The sequence below is a fragment of the Acipenser ruthenus genome, chromosome 3 (assembly GCF_902713425.1).
Source record: "Acipenser ruthenus chromosome 3, fAciRut3.2 maternal haplotype, whole genome shotgun sequence".
NCBI lineage: Eukaryota > Metazoa > Chordata > Actinopteri > Acipenseriformes > Acipenseridae > Acipenser > Acipenser ruthenus.
Window position 1 is genome coordinate 102,789,415 of NC_081191.1, and position 21,019 is coordinate 102,810,433.

Sequence of the window (21,019 nt, forward strand, 5' to 3'; positions counted from 1 at the left end):
TACTATTTATATTTGAGTGTCATTTGGGATTTTTTTTTTTAAAAAAATATTGGGTTAATGGGTGCTTATTGAATATGTAACCTAAAAAATGCACAAACACACATGTTTTCTAAAACATGTACTTGTGATAAGATGCATCTATGTTGATGTAAAAAATAAGGGATGAAAAGACAATGTGTTGCCTTTCAAACAAAGCACACAACTCATGAAAAAAATAGGCGTGGAAAATATCTTTACCAAAAAAAATTAAAAATAATAATCTGACTTTATGTACACTAGCATGTGTGTGTGTGCGCAAAGTTATTTTATAGGCACATGGGTTAAACAAGGGTTAAATAAACCTAATATGAACTAAAAAAATAAATAAAAAACTTTCTTTAAAATAATATGTTTTTAGAAAGAGTATGTATGACAGAATTCAACCACTTAGACTGCGTGCTAATTTCCCTCCTCCTTCCCCCCCTGGATTGGCTCCAGATTTGAGATTGACAGTTGTCACTATCTTATTAGAACCAGTAGCTAATTCCAAGCATTATTTACATAGATTTTTTTGTCCCCACCCGCCCCAATACGAGTAATAAGAAAATGAGTTGTGAGTACTCAGAAAAACAGCCATACATGTTATGAATATGTGTTTGTTTGCTCTGCGGGTAATAAGAGTCGTGCTTCCTCATGAACTTGCAGCAGGGGTAGGGTCATTGGGAGGACGGAGGTTGTTCGTGTTGAAATAGGACGTCACTTGCTGAGGCACTTCTGCTAATACACATTGAGCAAGCGCTTCTTTCGGAGCCTGCAATGGAATACAAACATTTTTAGTGAGCTTTGTCACTTATGGTAAGCAGTGTGGAGTAGTGGTTAGGGCTCTGGACTCTTGACCGGAGGGTTGTGGGTTCAGTCCCCAGTGGGGGACACTGCTGTTGTACCCTTGAGCAAGGTACTTTACCTACATTGCTCCAGTAAAAACCCAACTGTATAAATGGGTAATTGTATGTAAAAATAAATAAATAATGTGATATCTGTATAATGTGAAATAATGTATAATGTGAAATCTTGTAACAATTGTAAGTCGCCCTGGATAAGGGCGTCTGCTAAGAAATAAATAATAATAATAATAATAATGGTAAATGTGCATGGTTTTCAGTTAACCATGGTCTTTACAATAAGTTAGTATACTTCTGTGATTTAGCATACTTCTGTGATTTAGCATGCGGTAAGTTTGAAATCCTGCGTTGACTGTATATAAAAAGTAATGCTTCCCCGTACATCATGCTTGATTGGGGTCATTGGGAGGCTGCAGTTTAGTCATGCTGAAGTAGGATGTTACTTGCTGAGGCAATTCTGCCAATACACATTGGGCAAGAGCTTCTTTGGGGGCCTGCAATGACATCCAAAGATAACGAAAACTGAAGCTTTAAAAATACAAATGATTTCCATGACCCATAAAGATCATCTATGGACATGTTTTGATGTAATGTGCAGCACGCAAATATTCTGAAATAATTGTTTCAAACATGTTGCTTGTGGGTGGCATAAAAAGTTTTTGACATTAAAATCAAATATTTGCAATACTGTTGCAGTAACCCTACATATTACTAAAAAGATGCTGTGGGCAAAGAACTGAGAAATTGCTAAATTACTCACCCCCCCGTTGTGTCTTTGACTCAGTAGAATTCTGGTGTGCTTAACAAAGTTCATTCTTATGCATGTCTAACGTCTGGTAACAGTATTACTTGTAATAGCCACAGGCTAGTGATTTACGCTTATGTGTAGAATACAAGCTAGATTGCCGCAGATACTATATCAGACCAGAAAAAGCCAGTATAACACCGGGATTCCTGATCCTATAGAAGAAAGTAGACGGTAAGGTAGATGAAACTTCAGTCAGTGACAGCTCAGTGATTATTTTAGTACTCACATTTTGGAATTTCCGGAAAGGCACAAACTGCACAATATCTCGGATAGCTGGTTGGCCAGTGGGTGATCTGAGAGTCCCGTCGTCTCCGTCCAGAAACTCCATGGCACTGAAGTCTGCTCCTCCCACACCAACAATGATGACTGACATGGGAAGCCTCGAAGCGTTTACAATAGCATTCCTGGTTTCATCCAAGTCTGTTATTACTCCATCAGTAATGATCAGGAGGACAAAATATTGCTATGTGTAGGGAAAAAAAAAGGAAATGACTGTAGTTTTGAATACAGTGCATTACAATGATAAGTACCAACAGAGGTGTATGATATTAACTGTGCAGTAACAGAATGCCAGAGTTTAAAATAATGCTTGTGCAGCCACATCCTCGCTATCTAACACATATCTAACCAATACATCAAGGTGTGTAATAAACATGTCCCCACTGCTAACCCATCAATGTGCTGAGCTCTGTTATTTGTAGAAAAGCCGCACAAGGAGGGTAAAAAACCTTAAATACACAGAATGAGTCTCCCATAATCCCATGCGCTGGTATGTTTGCAATACCTACAATAGAGCAGATACTTACAGTGGCAGCCTTGGCTGCAGAGTTCTGTTGTGCTGCTTCTGAAGCAAACTTGGCAACGTGGTTTATTATTGGAGAGAAATTAGTTGGTCCATACAGCTTCACTTGAGGAAGGCAGACTCTGTAAGCATCCACTACTCCCTGTATCCCTAGATTGGAAGAAAAGAGAATTTAACAAGGCATCCGTCTAAGAGGCTGCAAGGTGTGCTGGAAGTCTGGTCACTGGGTGATGTGGTGGAAGAAGCTTATTGTGCTGTATGTCTGAGCAACTAAAGCAAACTTTAGTAAATGTTAATGAAGTAGATTGTACAAAGGCTAAATTATGGAAGAGTGTAGTAAAATCAGACACATTTTAACACAAAATAACAATTTAAAAACCACTGTGAATTTGGATTGCTTTATTTGTATTATTTAAATAAATGCACATTGATACACATCTTATACTCCTACCTGCACAGAATGGGTTGGCTGGATTGAAGTTTAATGGAAACTCATGTGATACCTGCAAACAGACCACAGTGGTAAATACACATCAGCAAATAAAACATAGAACACAAAATAATACAGAGTAAGTGTAAAATGACATATATTTACCTGCCAAGATGGTGGTATCTGGGCACCAAACCCAAAAGCAGGGAACATTTTGTCACTATTAAAAGAATAATTTGTATACACTGTATTATATATATATATATATATATATATATATATATATATATATATATATATATATATATATATATATAGATAGACAGTCATTTATTTACATCTAGCGATTTAAAAAAAAAAAAAAATCTCTCTCTCTCTCTCTCTCTCTCTATATATATATATATATATATTTTTTTTTTAAATCGTTAGACGTAAATAAATGACTATACGCGCGCTATACAGTACATTAACACACTGTTAAAGACGAGCAATACAGTTTCCAACAGGGAAGCATTTCCTAATAACTTCCAGCAGAGGGTGCTACAGGAAAATTTATAATGAATAAGGAAAAAAACTTTAATCTCGTTTTTAATATAAACAGTGTATATTTACACTTAGGCCTTAAACATGATCTATTTAGTGACGTTATTAAGGGGGCAAAAGAAAATAAATAAATATCTACAAATACAGTAAATGTCAGAACAGTAATGTATGTACTTACCTATCATAATCCTGAATCACCAACCCAACAGACCAGATGGCCATGAGATATTCATTAAATCCCTGAGGACTAATGTAGTGAAGGGACTCTGGTGACCGAGGGTCCCCATTAGACCCAGTGAAATCTATTCCAACCTAATAAACAGAAATACAATTTGCTCTGAAATCCTGTAACACAAGGGATCTTTTCTGGTAATATGGTGCAGTATTCACTTATTAGCAGACACCCTTATCCAGGACGACTTACAATTCTTACAAGATATCACATTATTTTTACATACAATTACATTTTTTTACGCATTATTTTTTTACATACAATTACCCATTTATACAGTTGGGTTTTTACTGGAGCAATCTAGGTAAAGTACCTTGCTCAAGGGTACAACAGCAGTGTCCCCCACTAGGGTTTGAACCCACAACCCTCCGGTCAAGAGTCCAGAGCCCTAACCACTACTCCACACTGCTGTTCAGTTATTATAAACTTATGGAAAGTGTGCTGCTTTTAATGTTGTTCATATGGTAAATTATATTTTTCAGTTAAAAAAAAACAAAAAAAACTATTAGTTTCAAATTCATTGGTTTAAATATTCATCTATTGAAAATCGGTACTCACAGTAAAATTAATCTGGCATCCACCCATGATGTAATCTAAGAATGTATACTCCTTCACAACCTGTAAAAGATTAAGGTATCTTAAGCAACATGAACACAATTGTTTTATTTTGCATTTTGCTTGTAAGATTGCATTGATCTTATGTGTTTACTGCCAAGATAACGATAGTATAATAACACAAACCATTCAGTAACCAGTAATCAGTTATGGAACTTGTGATTAAATATTACAGCAACATGTTATACACAGTTATATATGATAGAACCAAAGACAGAACAAAGAGACATTATCTATAAGAAACACTGCATGAAGAAATACATTATTTCCTGTCCAAAGGTTACGCAAAGCATTCAGGGTGTCTGGTAGTCCTGCCCTGGACTTACAGTATCAATAGTGTCTGGGGTCTTTAATCACCAGTTATTCCGCACACTACCAAAAAGAGTAACTACAGTAAAGTCCGCAGACCCTGAGATAGAACCAGTTTGTGCAGGAGTCTGGAAATATAACAGAGCCACTTGTTTGGTTCTCTGCTTTGTACACACTTGAAGCACATACTCATTTAAATGACTCCAGGGTGGAATTAAGGACAAAGGGAAAACAACCCGCTGTCATGTACACACCTGGCAAGATTTGACACTCACGACTCCAGAATTTTTGTAGTGTTTCTTCTTCTGCTTCTTCTTCATGTTAATACATTCAAATTCAGCCTGCATAAAAAAATGTAAATCAACTGGTCAACAGTAGGGCTTAACAAAGGGTTTGTGGTACAATTCAAATATCTTAAAAGACAAAGAGAGGATTGAAGTAACACATCGGCACTAGCAGAAGGTCATACGATTGCTCATAGGATTATTGATCCACCAGCACATTGGGAAAGTCAAGGTGCTACCACGCCTGTCAGTTTAAAACTACCAACTGATACGTGCATAATGTATGGAGCCACTTCCACTGATTGAGAAAGCCTTTAACTTCTTTTTTTGCAGGATATGGGTTCAAGGTTTCTGGTTCAGTTATTATTATACAATACAGACTGTGACCTTTTGAAAAAGTGGATTCAGGTCCTTATCTGTATTCCCTGGACACACATACTGTTCATATAAATAACATAACACTGATATGGTGAAAACACAGTACTATTGCCTATTTAAGAGCACTGTACAGCACAGGTTTCTAATTACTTTGCTATTTAAGAGCACTGTACAGCACAGGTTTCTAATTACTTTAGTATTTAAGAGCACTGTACAGCACAGGGGTTTCTAATTACTTTAGTATTTAAGAGCACTGTACAGCACAGGGGTTTCTAATTATTTTGCTATTTAAGAGCACTGTGCAGCACAGGTGTTTCTAATTACTTTGCTATTTAAGAGCACTGTGCAGCACATGGGTTTCTAATTACTTTGCTATTTAAGAGCACTGTACAGCACAGGGGTTTCTAATTACTTTGCTATTTAAGAGCACTGTACAGCACAGGGGTTTCTAATTACTTTGCTATTTAAGAGCACTTTGCAGCACATGAGTTTCTAATTACTTTGCTATTTAAGAGCACTGTGCAGCACAGGTGTTTCTAATTACTTTGCTATTTAAGAGCACTGTGCAGCACAGGGGTTTCTAATTACTTTGCTGTCTAAGAGCACTGTACAGCACAGGGGTTTCTAATTACTTTGCTATTTAAGAGCACTGTGCAGCACAGGGGTTTCTAATTACTTTGCTATTTAAGAGCACTGTGCAGCACAGGGGTTTCTAATTACTTTGCTGTCTAAGAGCACTGTGCAGCACAGGGGTTTCTAATTACTTTGCTATTTAAGAGCACTGTACAGCACAGGGGTTTCTAATTACTTTGCTATTTAAGGCCTTGTAAACGCTAGTTATGCAATTCTTTTTTATGCAACACTTAAGGAAAGTTACTAATCTCCACAGCTGGATGGTAAAGTATCATGGCAGGCTATCTCAAATTAAATGAATTGGACGAAACTTCTGAGCAAACATTGCGTCTGTGGCGATTGTAGACTTACTGGTGTAGTTCGTGAAGCTTCTTGCAGTTTTGATAGGTTAGTCTCAAAAATTCCAATCAGATCATGTGAGCCATCATTATCATAATCATAGCACTCCACCTGGAAAGCACAAACTTTTAGTTAGGGCAAAATAAAAAGATAAAAAAAGATGCATCTTTACAGAAATGTATATGCAGCAAATGACAACTGCATGCTCTCACATGCTTAGGTACCTGTTACACTATGGGTGCCGTGCAAGTACAATGTGATTAGCTAAAGCTGCTTGGATAACACTGTTAAAAACACAAACACACACAGCAAACAGATTCAGACTGAAATTTTCCTATAGAGATGTCGTTAAATGCAAAGTTTTCACAATGCATGTTAACCGATTATTTCTTTCAAAATAAATGGCAGCATTATGATAAGTACAGTGTATGAGGGAATAGACACTTATAAAATAGGCTTATAAAAACCTCTTAAAGTACATAGAGTTAACAAATTGCAGTTGTGACACCTGTCACACAAAATGAATATTTAGTGGTCCATAGGAGTGCACCACTTTTAGCCTGGCCAGGCATTCAAAATTCGTTGTTTAAAATAAAATAAGTTAAATGTGTTTGCTTTTCCCCTTTTAAGAGCTGTTTTTAGGAAACGTTGCCCCTTTAAATGTGGTGGGGGACCTTGACCTTTTTAAACCCTGCACTAATACACTATGGAACGGCCTCTTTCCTGTTTGGGGTTCTTTCTGCGGGATATTTAAAATGTGTACAGGTTTGCTGATTTATTATCATTTTGACCGCGGATGTTTTTGTTTCCTTTGATATTTTTTACTTAGTTTTTCCTGGGATGGACTACAAATACATTTTGATTTTTTGGTGCTTTTGCTACCAATATGTTTTTTTTTTTTTTTTTTTTTTGCTGTTGTACAATTTTTTGAGAACGGTTTTACAGGACTATTAATACGGGACGTTGTTTTGTATTGCCTGATTGCTATTGCTTCATTGCATCTATGTGCATGCTGATATCGGTCAGCGGTCATGCTAAGGTTTTGTTTTCTTTTACTGTGTGACTCTTACCTGTGCCTCACGCATTCTGTTTCTTTTCCAGCCTTGCTCGATGTTCACAGGTCTGCCGCTATTCACCATGTTTTACAGGTGGTTATAAAACTACTTAGATAACAAGGATCAAAGTTCTGTGTGGTGCTTGTATGTGGTTTGGAAATCAAATGTTTTGCAAGCAAAGAACCTAGCAATCCTATTTTTGCTGTCAATCTGCCTTTCACCTTTTACAGTATTATTTAATGGGTTTGTGGTAGTAACATATTCTGATTCTGGGATTACCGTGTTGGCGTTTTGGTCAAAGGTTGATTGTTACATAGTAAATCTCACCTTGTATATCGTACCATGACTTTGTAGATCTTTATTTTCATATCTATGCGTGAATAAAACAACTGAACATCTTTTCAATGCTGCACTTTCCGTCACAAAGAATCACAGTGGACATTGAACACATGCAGGTTGCTCCTGGGAGTTCGAGTTCTTGGAAATTATGAAGAAAAAAAACAAAATCTGAATATATATTTTTTTAATACTATGGCTCTTCCTGAGCGTATATCTTAATATATAAAGAAGAAAGTTTGTGTGTCTGTCTGTTCCTTTATGCATTCGGACCCCGCAGGAGCCAGTGGAACCAAACTTTGCATGGCCTCCGCTTTCATCCAGGGGAAGGTCCAGGGCTATGTTTGGATCCAATATTTTGACCCTGGGGTGCTTTTATTTAGCAACCCCATTGCTGGATCACTACAGTAGCCACGTATCTCAAATTAAAGAAACCCACAAAACCAAAAAAAAAACATAAAAAGAACAAAAATAAAAAAATAAAATAAAAAAAATGGCAAAAACCAAAAAGAATTACCTAAAACATGACCTTATTTGGGGGTGGGCCGGCACCTTTCACGTCAAATTGATGCAACCACGAACGACGTAGAATTTTTTTATACTGTAGTAGGCCGAATGTCAATGTCAAGTATGAAGAGAATGAGCAGCGCAGCTAAACGAAAGAAACATTCTAGCTGACTTGTAGGATACAATCCTGGAGAGATTTAATGCAACAATTAAGTCGGTCCAAACAGATGTCATCGAACTGTCACTGGTGGTTAAATTACTGGCATCTCTAAAATCATATCTTAAACATTAGTAATGATTTTGATGACTATGAAGAACGCGCCATACAATTAGAAGTTGTGTAGACCTACCGGAATGTAATGTGACAGGAGAGACGACTGCCAAGTGCTCTGCAAGATGGACCAAGTCACACTGAAGCGAGTCTCCATGGCAGAGACAAATTTCGCATTGAGACTTTAGTAAAAATCCTGGATACCCTTTCAACGCATTGCCAGCTCTGAACAGAAGCCTATGTCAATGTACACAACGTGTTTGTCTTTCTGACCGAGTTTCAAGACATGTCAGCTTGTTGTGGGTAAAGAGAAGGACAGCGTCTGACCTCCTTCGCCTCATTTTAAATGCCCCTGTGATTTCCACATTTCCAAATGTTGCCATGGCTTTGCGTATTTACCTTCCCTTGATGTGCACTAACTTCTCCGGTGAACGTTCATTCTCTCGTATGGGACTTATAAAGAATGAACTGAGAGCCATCACGAGCCAGGATCGTCTCAACTGCCTTGCAATCATGTCCATGGAATGTGACACTCTGAGAAAGTTGAATTTCTCTGATATCAAAGACTTTGCAAGGGCGAAATCAGAAGGAGAACATTTTCATATTGCTTTCCGAGTGCACTGTATTGCCATGTAATAAGAATGCATAGAAACATTGTATATTGTTTTTTAAATTGGTTTTAGGCAACTATATTTTGGTCGCTGGGTTTTAAATCAGTTTTTTTTTTTTTACGTTCATTATTTTATGGGAGGGGGGGGTGTGGTCTCTTCTGCTCTAATGTCCCGGGGCAAATATACTTAAATCCGGCCCTGCCGTACATTTATTTCCTTTCCCAGAAGCTTCACACATTGGTTCACCTTCCCAGTTACCTAACGCTGCTATTTCTGTGACTCGCGTGTTTCCAAAGTCGACAGCGTCAGGGGTTTTCAACTGGGGGTAAGTGTACTCCTGGAGGTACTTCTAAGGGTCATAGGGGATACGCAGGGTGACTCAGAAATGCACAACAAAATGAAAGTAAGAGACAATAATGATAATGATAATTTAACGGTATTATATATTCTCTAAACCACTGTGTTTGCTTATTTAATCTTTGTTTAGCAGCTCAAAGTGAACCGCTAATGGGGGGTGGGGGAGACAGAATCTATCACGTCCACATTTTCCACCGGCACTCAGGCGCCTGGCGATTGTGCCTGGAGAGTGTTCTGTGCTGCTCATGATCTTTGCTGTTTTCAACTTGTATCAGTGAAGCACAGTGTTATTACATTTTTAATGTATAAATGCTCCGCTAAATATAAATAGTCATCACAATACTCATATTTGACAGGTTTTGTTTATTACCGCGGCTGCATTTTATTAAATCGCAATAGCGGCTGGTTGAGCATGTTTACGGTTTCATGCATTTCTTACTTGCACAAGGAAAACACAAGTCAGAAAGTGCAAAGCGACAGAAAGTTATACAGAGTCCCTTTGCATCATTTTATGCTGGCTTTGATTAAAAAAAAAAAAAAAAAAAAAAAGTGTATTGGTAGTAATTCTAGTTTTACCTTGAGGTTCATGTTTTTGATATTGTAAACATTTGAAATGGCACACAATTATGCTGAGGTGGGAAGTAAATAGTAACGTGATAAACATTTACAGTGCAGACTATTTTGTATTATTTATAATGACTTTGCGCAATAGAAAGCGATTACAAGTGTTTCCAAAGATTCCTAAACACTGCCTTTTAATTATTTGCATCCAAAGACATGTAATTAAGTTTTAAGAATGAAGCCTACTGTTTGGTTTTCTGTCTCAGCAATTTGTCAGTCCCAGACTGTTGTGTAAAATTATATATTAAATAAACGGGGGAAAAAAAGAAATGTGTTAACCAGATTATTCTGCCTTTTATTGCAACTGTGGTACCATTCAGCGAGCGGAAATTGTAAAGGGGTACTTGAGCTGAAACCTCCCGACAGAAGGGGTACAGTGACAAACAAAGGTTGAACACCCCTGTAGATTACAGTGAAAAGGAAGTGCAGCATTGTAGCACAGAGTGATCGATCATTTCTCTTCACTAATAGCTTAGAAAAAAAATCAGCATCTTTCACATAGGGAAACGTGTGCTCTAAGCAACGATGGCAATTTTGTTAGCTCTGTATACTTTAATGTAAGGAAAGGATTCCAACCCGTGCTATTGTCTCACCGCAAATGTCCGGATCTCATTATTAATTGATACTCTGTTTTATAAGCACTATAACACACTTGAAGGCACTTTATCTGGTGTGGGCTGTATCAGCACAGCTGAGCTCCTTCTCCTTCACAGCATCCATCGGATGTGGGTGGCACTCACATATAGAAACTCACTTGTTCTTTGGGGATCACAGCTTCTTTATAAGAAAAGCGTTTCATAAAAGCGAAAATCAGTCTTTAGTAAATCATGTTTATACTGCATTATTGTTGTAACAGAGTCCTAATGACAGACACACAGTCAGGTACTGATATGTGCTCATAATAACCTGTAATACAGACAACTTGAGTAGTTAGTTGTTATCAGCAACCTTGGCAGTACTTCATCGTCGTTAGAAGTTATTAGAGAAAAACAAGCATCGTTCTTATAACGACAACTTGAGTGTAGTATCATAGCATTGATTTAGTAAAATGAAGGAATACGTGGCACAGGTCAGGTTTTGCAAGTGCTTTTGTACCTAACTTCATTGTATTTATTTCATCCACTATATAACACTCAATGGTGGCACAGTATATGTAGTAATACCAAAATAAACTATTCAATGACAAACGGTCATCAAGTCCTTTTTAATGCTAAAATGAGTTGTAGTTCTCGTTTATATTCCATGGTCTGGTGGGGTCTCCACCCCTAATGACAGCGTTTGAAAATCTCAACGGCCCCATTTACAGCACCAAGGGTATGCTGGTTATCACACCTACTGGACATCCAGCTTGCACAGGTCTACACTGGTGCGAAATGTTTTTCATAAACTGTAGGTTTATTTCAGTACTACTACATATTTGGTTGTTAGCTTTTCATGCTACACCTACTGATAAAAAATAAAGATTAGTTTTATTTTAGTAAACTGCTTTCTCCAACATCACCTGTCCTTCCATGTTTTCCCACACTAGTAGTTAGATAATTAAACAAGAGTAGTTACTCCAAGACTATAAAATAACTTGGCTGTATTTAAAAATCGTATTTACATTTTGTGATTAAAAGAGGCAAACGCCCTCAACCCTATAGAAGTGGCCATGCAAGTACAAGATTCTGCTTCACTGCAGTAAATCAAGCCACCGTACAAAATAAATAAGAATTTAATAGAGGTATAGGATGAACCTTAATGGGCTTCTCCAAGTCGCCATTGCAAAGAGACCGCATAGGTATTTTGAATGGTTTCCAAACAGGGTTCAGGTTATTTTTGATGACCTGCAAAATGAAAAAAACACAATATATAAGTAGAAGCCTACACTAGCTGTTTAAAAAAAAAAAAACTAAAAAAATAAGAATGAAGATAAATTGTAGAATGCAGTTCTACAATTTTGCATAAGGAATCTGTAAGGAAAAACTTGATGGAAAGCTTGGTCACTTGACAAAGTCTGGAGGGTGTGCAGCTGCATACAATAACACTGGCCTTTCTCTTGTGTGGTGCCTACAAGGCAGGTGATTACAATGTTTCCATGAGGCACACAATATTGTTTAAATCCACCTGGTTCTTGTCCTTCTTAAAGCTGCAGTAACCTCAGCCCATCTTTTTATTATTACATTTCTTAGCAGACGCCCTTATCCAGGGCGACTTACAATTATTACAAGATATCACATTATTTTTACATACAATTACCCATTTATACAGTTGGGTTTTTACTGGAGCAATCTAGGTAAAGTACCTTGCTCAAGGGTACAACAGCAGTGTCCCCCCCCCGGGACTGAACCCACGACCCTCTGGTCAGGAGTCCAGAGCCCTAACCACTACTCCACACTGCATCCTTATCAGCTAAACAAGAGAAACCTTACTTCTGTTCTATGTGCCAGCTGCCATCCTCTGTCAGTTTGCTTGTAGAACTCCAAGTAGGGGTCTGATTTTCCGAAGAAATCCTAAATATTACATCAAGTTTTATTAGAACAGAATATGATAATGTTAATCTTCATTATTAGCAAGAAATGTGCTGCGCAAAACCAGAAGCTGGTGGTTCAGTAGATGTTCAACTGCACGTGACCAATAATAATCATTTATACTGCAGAACAGGTTATAAGGCGGTACGGTCATGGCTCCCATTTGACCCATAATGCCATTACACTAACACGAGTATTCTCGTTATAAGGCGAACACAAACAGCATGGTCTCAACTGTGGCTCCCGACTACAGCGTTACAAAGGAGGAGCACTGTATTTTGAACAAATCATCTTAGAGTATCTCTGTATGGCACAGCAGCTGTTAAGAGGTGCAACCGTCAGTATACTAGTCAATACCTTAATCTAAAATTATAACTTTTTTTTTGTTTACCTTATTATCAAGTTTTCTGGCTTCCACCTCGAAATTGACCACTCTGTTGTCCTTTATTTCCTCTGCAGTAATCTGGTGAAATATAAAATACACAGACATGGTAAGACAAGCATCATCAATGTACCAATTCACCCAAAGTAATACAGAAGATTACTTGGTAAAATGTGTAACTCAGACATTCATAATGAATAGACACACAGCAAACATTTATAGCAGATACTGCTGCCAGCAGGATAAAAATCTTAGTAATTAGGAACGCTTACCGAAATTGTTCCTTTCCCTGCAGGCTTCTGATTCTTTAGAACAAGTGGTCGAGTCAGTTTCTTGCTTGACACAATCTAACAGAGGAAATAGAACAGTAAAACTCAATTAAGGACAGCATTCTACAACAAAGAATATCTTTGGTATTATTGCGAAATATGAAAGAATGTGTCTCTAATTTAGATATAGTACAGTAAAGACAATATACAATGTAATAGCAACATATTACAGCTGTGTCAGGGGTCATGGAAGAGTTAAAAAGCAAAAAAAAACATGTCATTTTTATATGCGTCAAGTAATGTTATAAAACACAATTATCCTTAAATGTTTTCCAGCACACGTTGTTTTACATATTTTTCGAGAGTTTATATAACAAGAAACTTTATTTTTGAAGAAAGAGGATTTGTTCTGATTTGGTAGAATAGCTGAATTTTACTTTCTGAACATTTGTTTGTTTTCAGTTTTCATCTAGATAAATCGAGTCACAACAATAAATAAAGCTATGGTATCCCAGCAACTACCACCAATTCTCTGGTTCATTAGGCCCAACAAACCAGAAGCCTGTGTAGTAAACTGATTTAGATAATATATAACTTGGTTTACTCCACAGGTCCTATATGCAACATATCATAACATTTAATCATATTGAAGCTTGTACTCCAGTCAGTATTTTCTATTTTCCTCTCCCGATACTGTCAAACAAATTCATCTTTGTAGTCTGCAACAATATTCTTTTAAGGTCATTGTATTTTTCTAGTATTATTGCAGCACAGACAAATGTATACAATTGACGCACAGGGAGCAGGTGTACAGTGAGTAAGTCTAAACCCAATTGAAATGTTTCAAGAACACATTTTTGTTTGTATTGTAACTGCCTTCGCTTTAGCTTAGATAACAGGAAAGACCACATACTAGGCCTCCAAAGTAGTGTCAAGTGAAAGATAACAATGCAGATCCATTCCCCTTGCTGTTCATCACAGCAAGTACAGTACAGGTCAATTTACTTACCTGTCCCACAGTGCATTCAATTTCTCCAAGAAAGTCATCATCGCTGAGGTCAATCGTTTTATTGTCAATGTCATAAACACCAAACTTCAATTTCTGCACCAACTCAAAGTAATAATCAATGACAAACTTCTTGGCAAACTGCGGGTTAAGACAGTTTTGAACTTGTTCTGTGCGGCCCACCTGGGAAGATAAAACAACAAAATGGAAAACATTACATTGCTGTAATCTTCTTGGGATCAATCAGCAACTACGAAACAGAAGAGCATGGATTGACCAAATGGTCTTCTCCTCTCATTCAGAATTATTAAGCTCTTATGTTCTTATGTTTTAAAACCTTTTTAATAAAAAAAGAAAAATAAGAAAGCAGTCGTGTGCCAAAACCATGCTGTTTTTTACACCTACAAAACGTTTTGAAGGCTGCCCCCCTCACCTCAAACCACTGCGTTCCTGACGTGTTCATGAGCAGCATACACAGAGGGTCAGACTTGGAGCCCACATCTTTATCCAGGAGGTTGTTACAGGAGACACTCAGCTCCACCTTTGTTACACACTGTGCTGCCATCTGGGACTGCAAGGAAGCAAAACACACAGCTCACTTCAGTACATCAGTAAAATACAACCACTGCTCTGGCTGCAAATTCAAAACTCGTATCAGCATGGTGAAATAAATGAGCTGTTTAATTATAGTACTGCTTCTGGCTTCCATTATATAAAGCACCAACACACCTTAAGGGGAGGGAGGCACTTGGCATTCTTTCCAGCTTTCTAACCGTTCACAATGTACAGTACTGCCAAACAGATTTCAAGGGAGAGTTCAACTTCAGTCCATACAAGTAAAACTCTAGGCCTATTTAAAAAGGAGCTTTCTCATAAAGTTATTTATTAGTGTATATATTTCAGTGAACAATCCTGATTGTGGGACATGAAAAAAAAAAAACAGCAACATTTCGTACGCCTGCATTGACTCTCCACAGAACTCTCTATATACCACAATGCTTTGTGCGCAGTGAGACGGAGTCTCCATTGAAAATCAGCGGAGTCGAGTATCTTGTTAAATAGAATATCTTTTGAAACGCCCTTCTAAATATTATTGGCTGAATCAGTTTTGAGTGAGGCTGGATTTTCGTTGATTAAAATATTAGTATGTGCTCCCATTGGTTAGAAAGGTTGCAGTGTTTTCGGCACAGTGCGAGATTGACAGTTGGAATTTTGTCTGTTTGTTGGGAAGTTTGTCTGGTTGATTGGAAATTTGCAGGTCCGTACAGCCTTTCGTATTAATTAATTTACAAATTAATTAATGAATTATTAGATGAATTAACAAATACGTTTATGAATTACTGAATGAATTGACAAATTTATGGACTAATTGCTGGACAAATTGACTAATTCACAAATTGACAAACAAATTGACAAACAAATTGACAAATTCACGAATTGACAAACAAATTGACAAACTAACGGCCCGATAGTTTTGGCACAAATGGCGCTCCATAATTTACACTAGCAGTGGATGGGAGCATGAGTGGAGCTGGCTGCAGAATTAGAAGCACCGGAGCGGAGTGGACTGGGGAAATTGGAGCGAGCGGTTTCAAAGAGGAAGAGAACGAGGAGCTCCACTCCGCTCTGTGCTAAATCATGTTAACACCAAGTTTCAAGACAACTGGATATGCCGTTTGTCAAATATATTAAAAAATGTGTGACAAACAGATGGACAGACACCCCTATCCTCAGAATATGATATTCTCTCAATAAAGTATGTTAAATAATGTTAATAGCAAGTTTCATGACAATTAGATAAGTCGTTCTCCAGATATAGGACAATTTGTGAAATGGGACATACACATTTTTAAAAAGTCATCAACCTCTTCAGTATTGGAAGCTCCAATGTTATAATTAAACTGAGTTTAATAGCCCTAACTGCAGGACACGTGGAACAGTAAGAGGTCCAGACGCCTCTATATATCTTTTTTTTGAAAAACACAAATACAGATCAAAAAACACAAATACAAATTCAAAAGCACAACTTCAAATCAAAAAACACAAATACAAACCAAAAAAATACAAATACAAATAAAAAAAACACAAACACAAAAAGCCCACAACACAACGGAAGTAACGATTGAGGCCACTCCTCCAGATACCCCAGCACAGTCTCCATCTGCTTCTGGAGAAGTTGATGCTGTTTAGAAAGCCCAAGTTGAGTCTTTAGTAACTTAGTTGGCCATGGTATTTCTGTCAGTGTTATAACTGGTATCTCAACGGTAAGCAATGCCCTCTCACTTTTTGCTAAAAGAAACATGTGTACAGCGGGGAAAAGGGCGCTTCCAATTTTGTGTAGCACAGTGTAGGCTACTAGATGCATACTACTATGAATAAGCAGAAAGAAAAAAAATACAGCTGTATTAGTCATTTAAAAAGTATGTGTGTGTACTGTATGTGTGTGTGTGTATATATATATATATATATATATATATATATATATATATATATATAAACTGAAGAAAAAAACGACAATTAAACATTCAGCGGAGACGAGGAGACCAGTGGCGCCAAATCAGCCAATCAAAAGCCCACTTTTAAAATGGGAGAAAATAAATTACTAAAAAGATTAATAAATTCTGACATTATTTCTCAGTTTGTGTTATTATTGCATACATTTGAAAGGATACAAAATATTACGTTTCTATTCAATATGTTAACGTAGCGTTATTCCACAGGCTTCATTCGACCCTGTGAAGCAAAACTATTTAATTATACAGGGAGAAGCAAAACTTTTGGCCCTAGCTGTACTGCTAATTCACTGTATTAATAGATACATTACAACTGTACATGCAAATACTGGCAAAATGCAACAAACGTGGCCGCATGGCCGTAACTAGCTATGAGGACACCGAAGTCGTGTCCTCGCTTGTTTTTTTGCATCATCAATGCTGATGCTCATGTAAAAATTCTGGTAAAGTACAAAAGACTCCTTAATTTTCTCAGTTGGTTTGCCGTGTAACATGGATTTAGAGGCTGAATAGTAATTTCCAAGCAGTCATATAACTACTGCCAGCTAAGCTTGAAACCTGTTTGACTTGAGTGTCAACTCTGGTCACTAAGTTGATGGTCTGCACTGTATAGTGACATTTTTTGTATATATTTGACACAAAATATTAATGTTATAGTTTATTACATATGATGTATCTACTGGTTGGAACTTCCTGCTTAAAAAATAAAAAATAAAAAATAATCACAATGTTCAAACAGCATCCCCAAATCGCTATATTAAAAAAACTAATAATACATGCTTTTGGGATATTTATTTGTTAAGTGTGTTCATAGAATGACGTTTTCGCTTATGATTTGTAACGAATGCAGTGGGTTAGGTTTTGAGATGCACATGTTTTTGTTTTTTTTAAACGTTTTCATATTAACTTTTGTACTTTATAACATTAATTTAAAAAGTATGCTTATGATTAATACGTTGTGTGACATTTGAAGCTATATGTTTCAATATTAACTACATTATTATTAATTAAAAAAAAAATCATACATAATTGATTTATTAAAATGTTTGGATATACTGGTACTTGATTGATTACTCTCTTGTTAGAATGTTTTGTTGAAGAAAAATAACAGTTTTTGACTGATTCAGATGTTGCAGCGGATGTATTTATTTTCAGAATTAGATTGTGCTGCAGCAGCGGTGCGGGTTTTTTTTTTTTGTTTGTTTGTTTTGAGAGCGGGGTGGGCGCTGTCTATTCACAGTTTTGCACCAGGCCCAGTAAATTATATAGTTTGCACATGGTGTATACTCACCCCATGCATCCGATATCTAAAGTTATAAATCTGGTAATCCAACTGACACAAATAAATATTAATAATGTTGTGAACCTTTCGTTTCTTAGTATTTCCTGGTTAAAACCTACTCTCACAGTGTGTAACACACAGCACCGTACTAACAACACCCAAACACTTAGCAACCAATATTTTACATAATCGTGTTAAATCTGAACTAAAACGTTGGACGTTTTAAATCTCAAATTACACAAAACTATTTCCATTAAATTGCATTTTCCGTCTTTTTCGTGATAAAATTATGACTACGATTGTGTGGCACAGTTTTACGAATGACATATATATATATATATATATATATATATATATATATATATATATATATATATATATATATTAAAAACAAAAGAAAATCTGTTATTGCTTACCCGAGTTGACAGATTAGCGACTGTTTTTTAGGAATGAAATGCAGTGTATTAATCCAGACTATGCAATCACCTGTAAATACTACACAGATTGTACTGTATTTATTTGGCTGAAAAAAAAAGATGCAACCAAGTTCGACTGGTGAAAATTACTACTGCCCTGCCCAAACATACTCACTGAGCATGCACTGTAATGACGTGTGTTGACATCTGGTTTAAAATTAAAACCATAGACACCATTTGTAGAAAGGCTAGATTATACACATGATTTAAAAAACAACAACATGCATAAAGCTATACCAATAACTTTAAACGTTTTTAAATGGAGCTAGTACTACAAGAAAGACTACCTGAGCCGATTCGCCCCGAGGCAGTAATCAAGGGCTTATTTATACTTGCCAACATTTGGAAACTGTTCAGCGGGACACTCGTCTCCGGGGGTGGGGGGGCACTACCTATCATACACATGAGAGGAGTCATACGTATCATACACATCATATGTGTGTCCCAACCTCACAAAGAGCACAGCGTGTGGTTTTCACTAACTACTGTGCAGAATAAATGATTTTTCTCTCTATGTTGTAAAATCCCGACCATATGGGATGTAAGGGGTTATACCCCATGACATGCTAATCAGCCTTGCATTGAAAGTCACTCAAACTGTCAATATTACCTTTGAAAACGTTTAATCCTATAGGTAACTTTGTTATTAAAATATATATATATTTACTTTACAAAGAACATTCCTGATGTTTAATGTTAATTTTACAGTGCATTTCATATTTTCTTTACATTTGTTTTATTTTTTTGCTTTCTCAATTTACACCGGGGACGTGGGTGACATGCCACTTTCTTTTCCAACAACGGGGAAATGCCCCCCTCACGCTGCAGCAGTGGTCAATCTTGTGTTTCTGAATAATGTATTACTGCAGAGTACAGAATTGTTATAAAATCACTACGGTTTACAGTGAAGAAGCAGTCTCCACACTAGGACCCAGCGAAAACCCCAATAAACCGAGGCGGCGTTGGCGCGCAATGTATTGTGGGTGATCTCAAGCGGAGAAGAGAAAGTAGAGCCCGGGAGTGAGGAACTGTTTGGAGGGGATTTTTTTTGTTTTGTTTTCAGTTGGGAAATTTCTCAGTCGTCATATGATTTGCGCCTTCACAATTTACAGCATGATCAGAAAAGGTATAGAAGAAACAGTCCCTGCTATAAATAGATAATATAAACGTATGTTTTGTGATGTGAGACAAATTAATGAGTATAAACGGGCAGGATTCCCCCCCGCCCTCTCACAAAGGGGTTGTTAGACAGTACTTGTATTTTGATCTGGGACAAAAATAGTTCAAATACTTGCACATATGGTCACATATCTATGTTATTAAAGCTGATTTATTCTCCTGAATTCAAAGTAGGTTATTCCCTGTCCTTGATAGCCTTTCATCAATAACCAATTACACCTGCTGAAAACAAGAGCGGTTTTAGGTTCATTTCAATTGTTTAGCATTATTTATTTATTTATTACTTGTTTAAACCTTTAGAATAAATATCTGAATATTTGAAAAGTATAATAACTGTGTGGAAAAAGAGTCAAATCATTTTAATTTGTATTACAAATCATTCATAAGATAATTGTGTTAATTATTATTATTATTATTATTTATTTTTTAGTTGACGCCCTTATCCAGGGCGACTTACAATTGTTACAAGATATCACATTATTGTATGTAAAAATAATGTGATATCTTGTAACAATTGTAAGTCGCCCTGGATAAGGGCGTCAGCTAAGAAATAAATAACAATAATAATTAATGGCATGACTCGAAGGCGATTCACACCCCCTGACTAGGTGGCAGTAGCACATGGAGTGAGGATTGTATCTGGTTGCCTACACACTTCTTTGTCAGCCGGCGCTCGTCTATTGCTTTGCGCCGCGGCTGCTCCTGCGCAGGACCTCTTGAGAAGCTGCGCGGCTCTGCAGACTTTTCAGCCCGTGGATGCGTGACCTGATGACGTCTTTTCCGGCTGAGTTCACGCAGACGTTGAATTTGGACAGGTTTTGCGCAGATCTGAGCAGACTTAGCAAAGTCTGCGTGTCGATGAACGCAGCCTTACAATATGTCGAATCTGCTGCCAAAGAATACGTTTTGCAAATTAAAGAACAAAAAAGGCAGCTACAGGAGTTTGAATGCATTTGTACCGTGGGCTCAGTTTTTTTTTTTGTTTTTTTTTGTAGAAACGTTTTCATATTAACTTTTGTACTTTATAACATTCATTAAAAATGCAATTGATGCCTATGTTGAATACGTTTTTGTGGCTAATTAGCTACAGTATTAACATTTAAAATATTGAGTACTTGTTTCAATATTAACTAAAACAAGTTCTTAATCAAACAAATCGTGTTACATACCGGTAATTGATTTATTAAAATGTTGGGATATACTGCTATTTTATTGATTACTGGCTCATTCACAGTCATCTTAAAATAACGCTAGAATATGTTTTTTTTTTGAAAATAATAATAAAAAAACGCTTTCTTCTGTATTGTGCGCATTCGGTTTTTGTGCATGACGGTTCAGCATGAGAGGTAACGGCTTGACGTTTAAATTGAGTTACAGTGTTCAAAAATTA

At 36.8% G+C, this 21,019-nt stretch overlaps 1 protein-coding gene across 3 annotated transcripts; it reads right to left on the bottom strand.

The window, feature by feature from the left end:
- Window positions 1-44: 44 nt before the first annotated feature.
- On the bottom strand, window positions 45-18,697 carry LOC117394219 (copine-3-like). 3 transcript variants are annotated; one of them, XM_059020183.1, is made up of 17 exons: window positions 17,984-18,091; window positions 14,613-14,750; window positions 14,183-14,362; window positions 13,177-13,251; window positions 12,914-12,985; window positions 12,424-12,504; window positions 11,749-11,838; window positions 6,267-6,365; window positions 4,875-4,961; window positions 4,255-4,314; window positions 3,643-3,776; window positions 3,087-3,141; window positions 2,943-2,994; window positions 2,496-2,641; window positions 1,916-2,152; window positions 1,264-1,375; window positions 656-790 (listed from the first exon to the last, which is right to left on the bottom strand). In XM_059020183.1, the coding sequence occupies exons 1-16, from the start codon at window positions 17,990-17,992 to the stop codon at window positions 1,265-1,267; spliced, it is 1,626 nt and encodes a 541-aa protein (XP_058876166.1). In that variant the 5' UTR covers window positions 17,993-18,091; the 3' UTR covers window positions 656-790; window position 1,264. The 3 variants fall into 3 exon arrangements, with proteins under 3 accessions (XP_033848194.2, XP_058876165.1, XP_058876166.1); XM_033992303.3 differs by lacking the exons at window positions 1,264-1,375; window positions 17,984-18,091 and adding an exon at window positions 18,391-18,697 and having other exon boundaries at window positions 45-790; XM_059020182.1 differs by lacking the exon at window positions 1,264-1,375 and having other exon boundaries at window positions 45-790.
- Window positions 18,698-21,019: the final 2,322 nt, after the last annotated feature.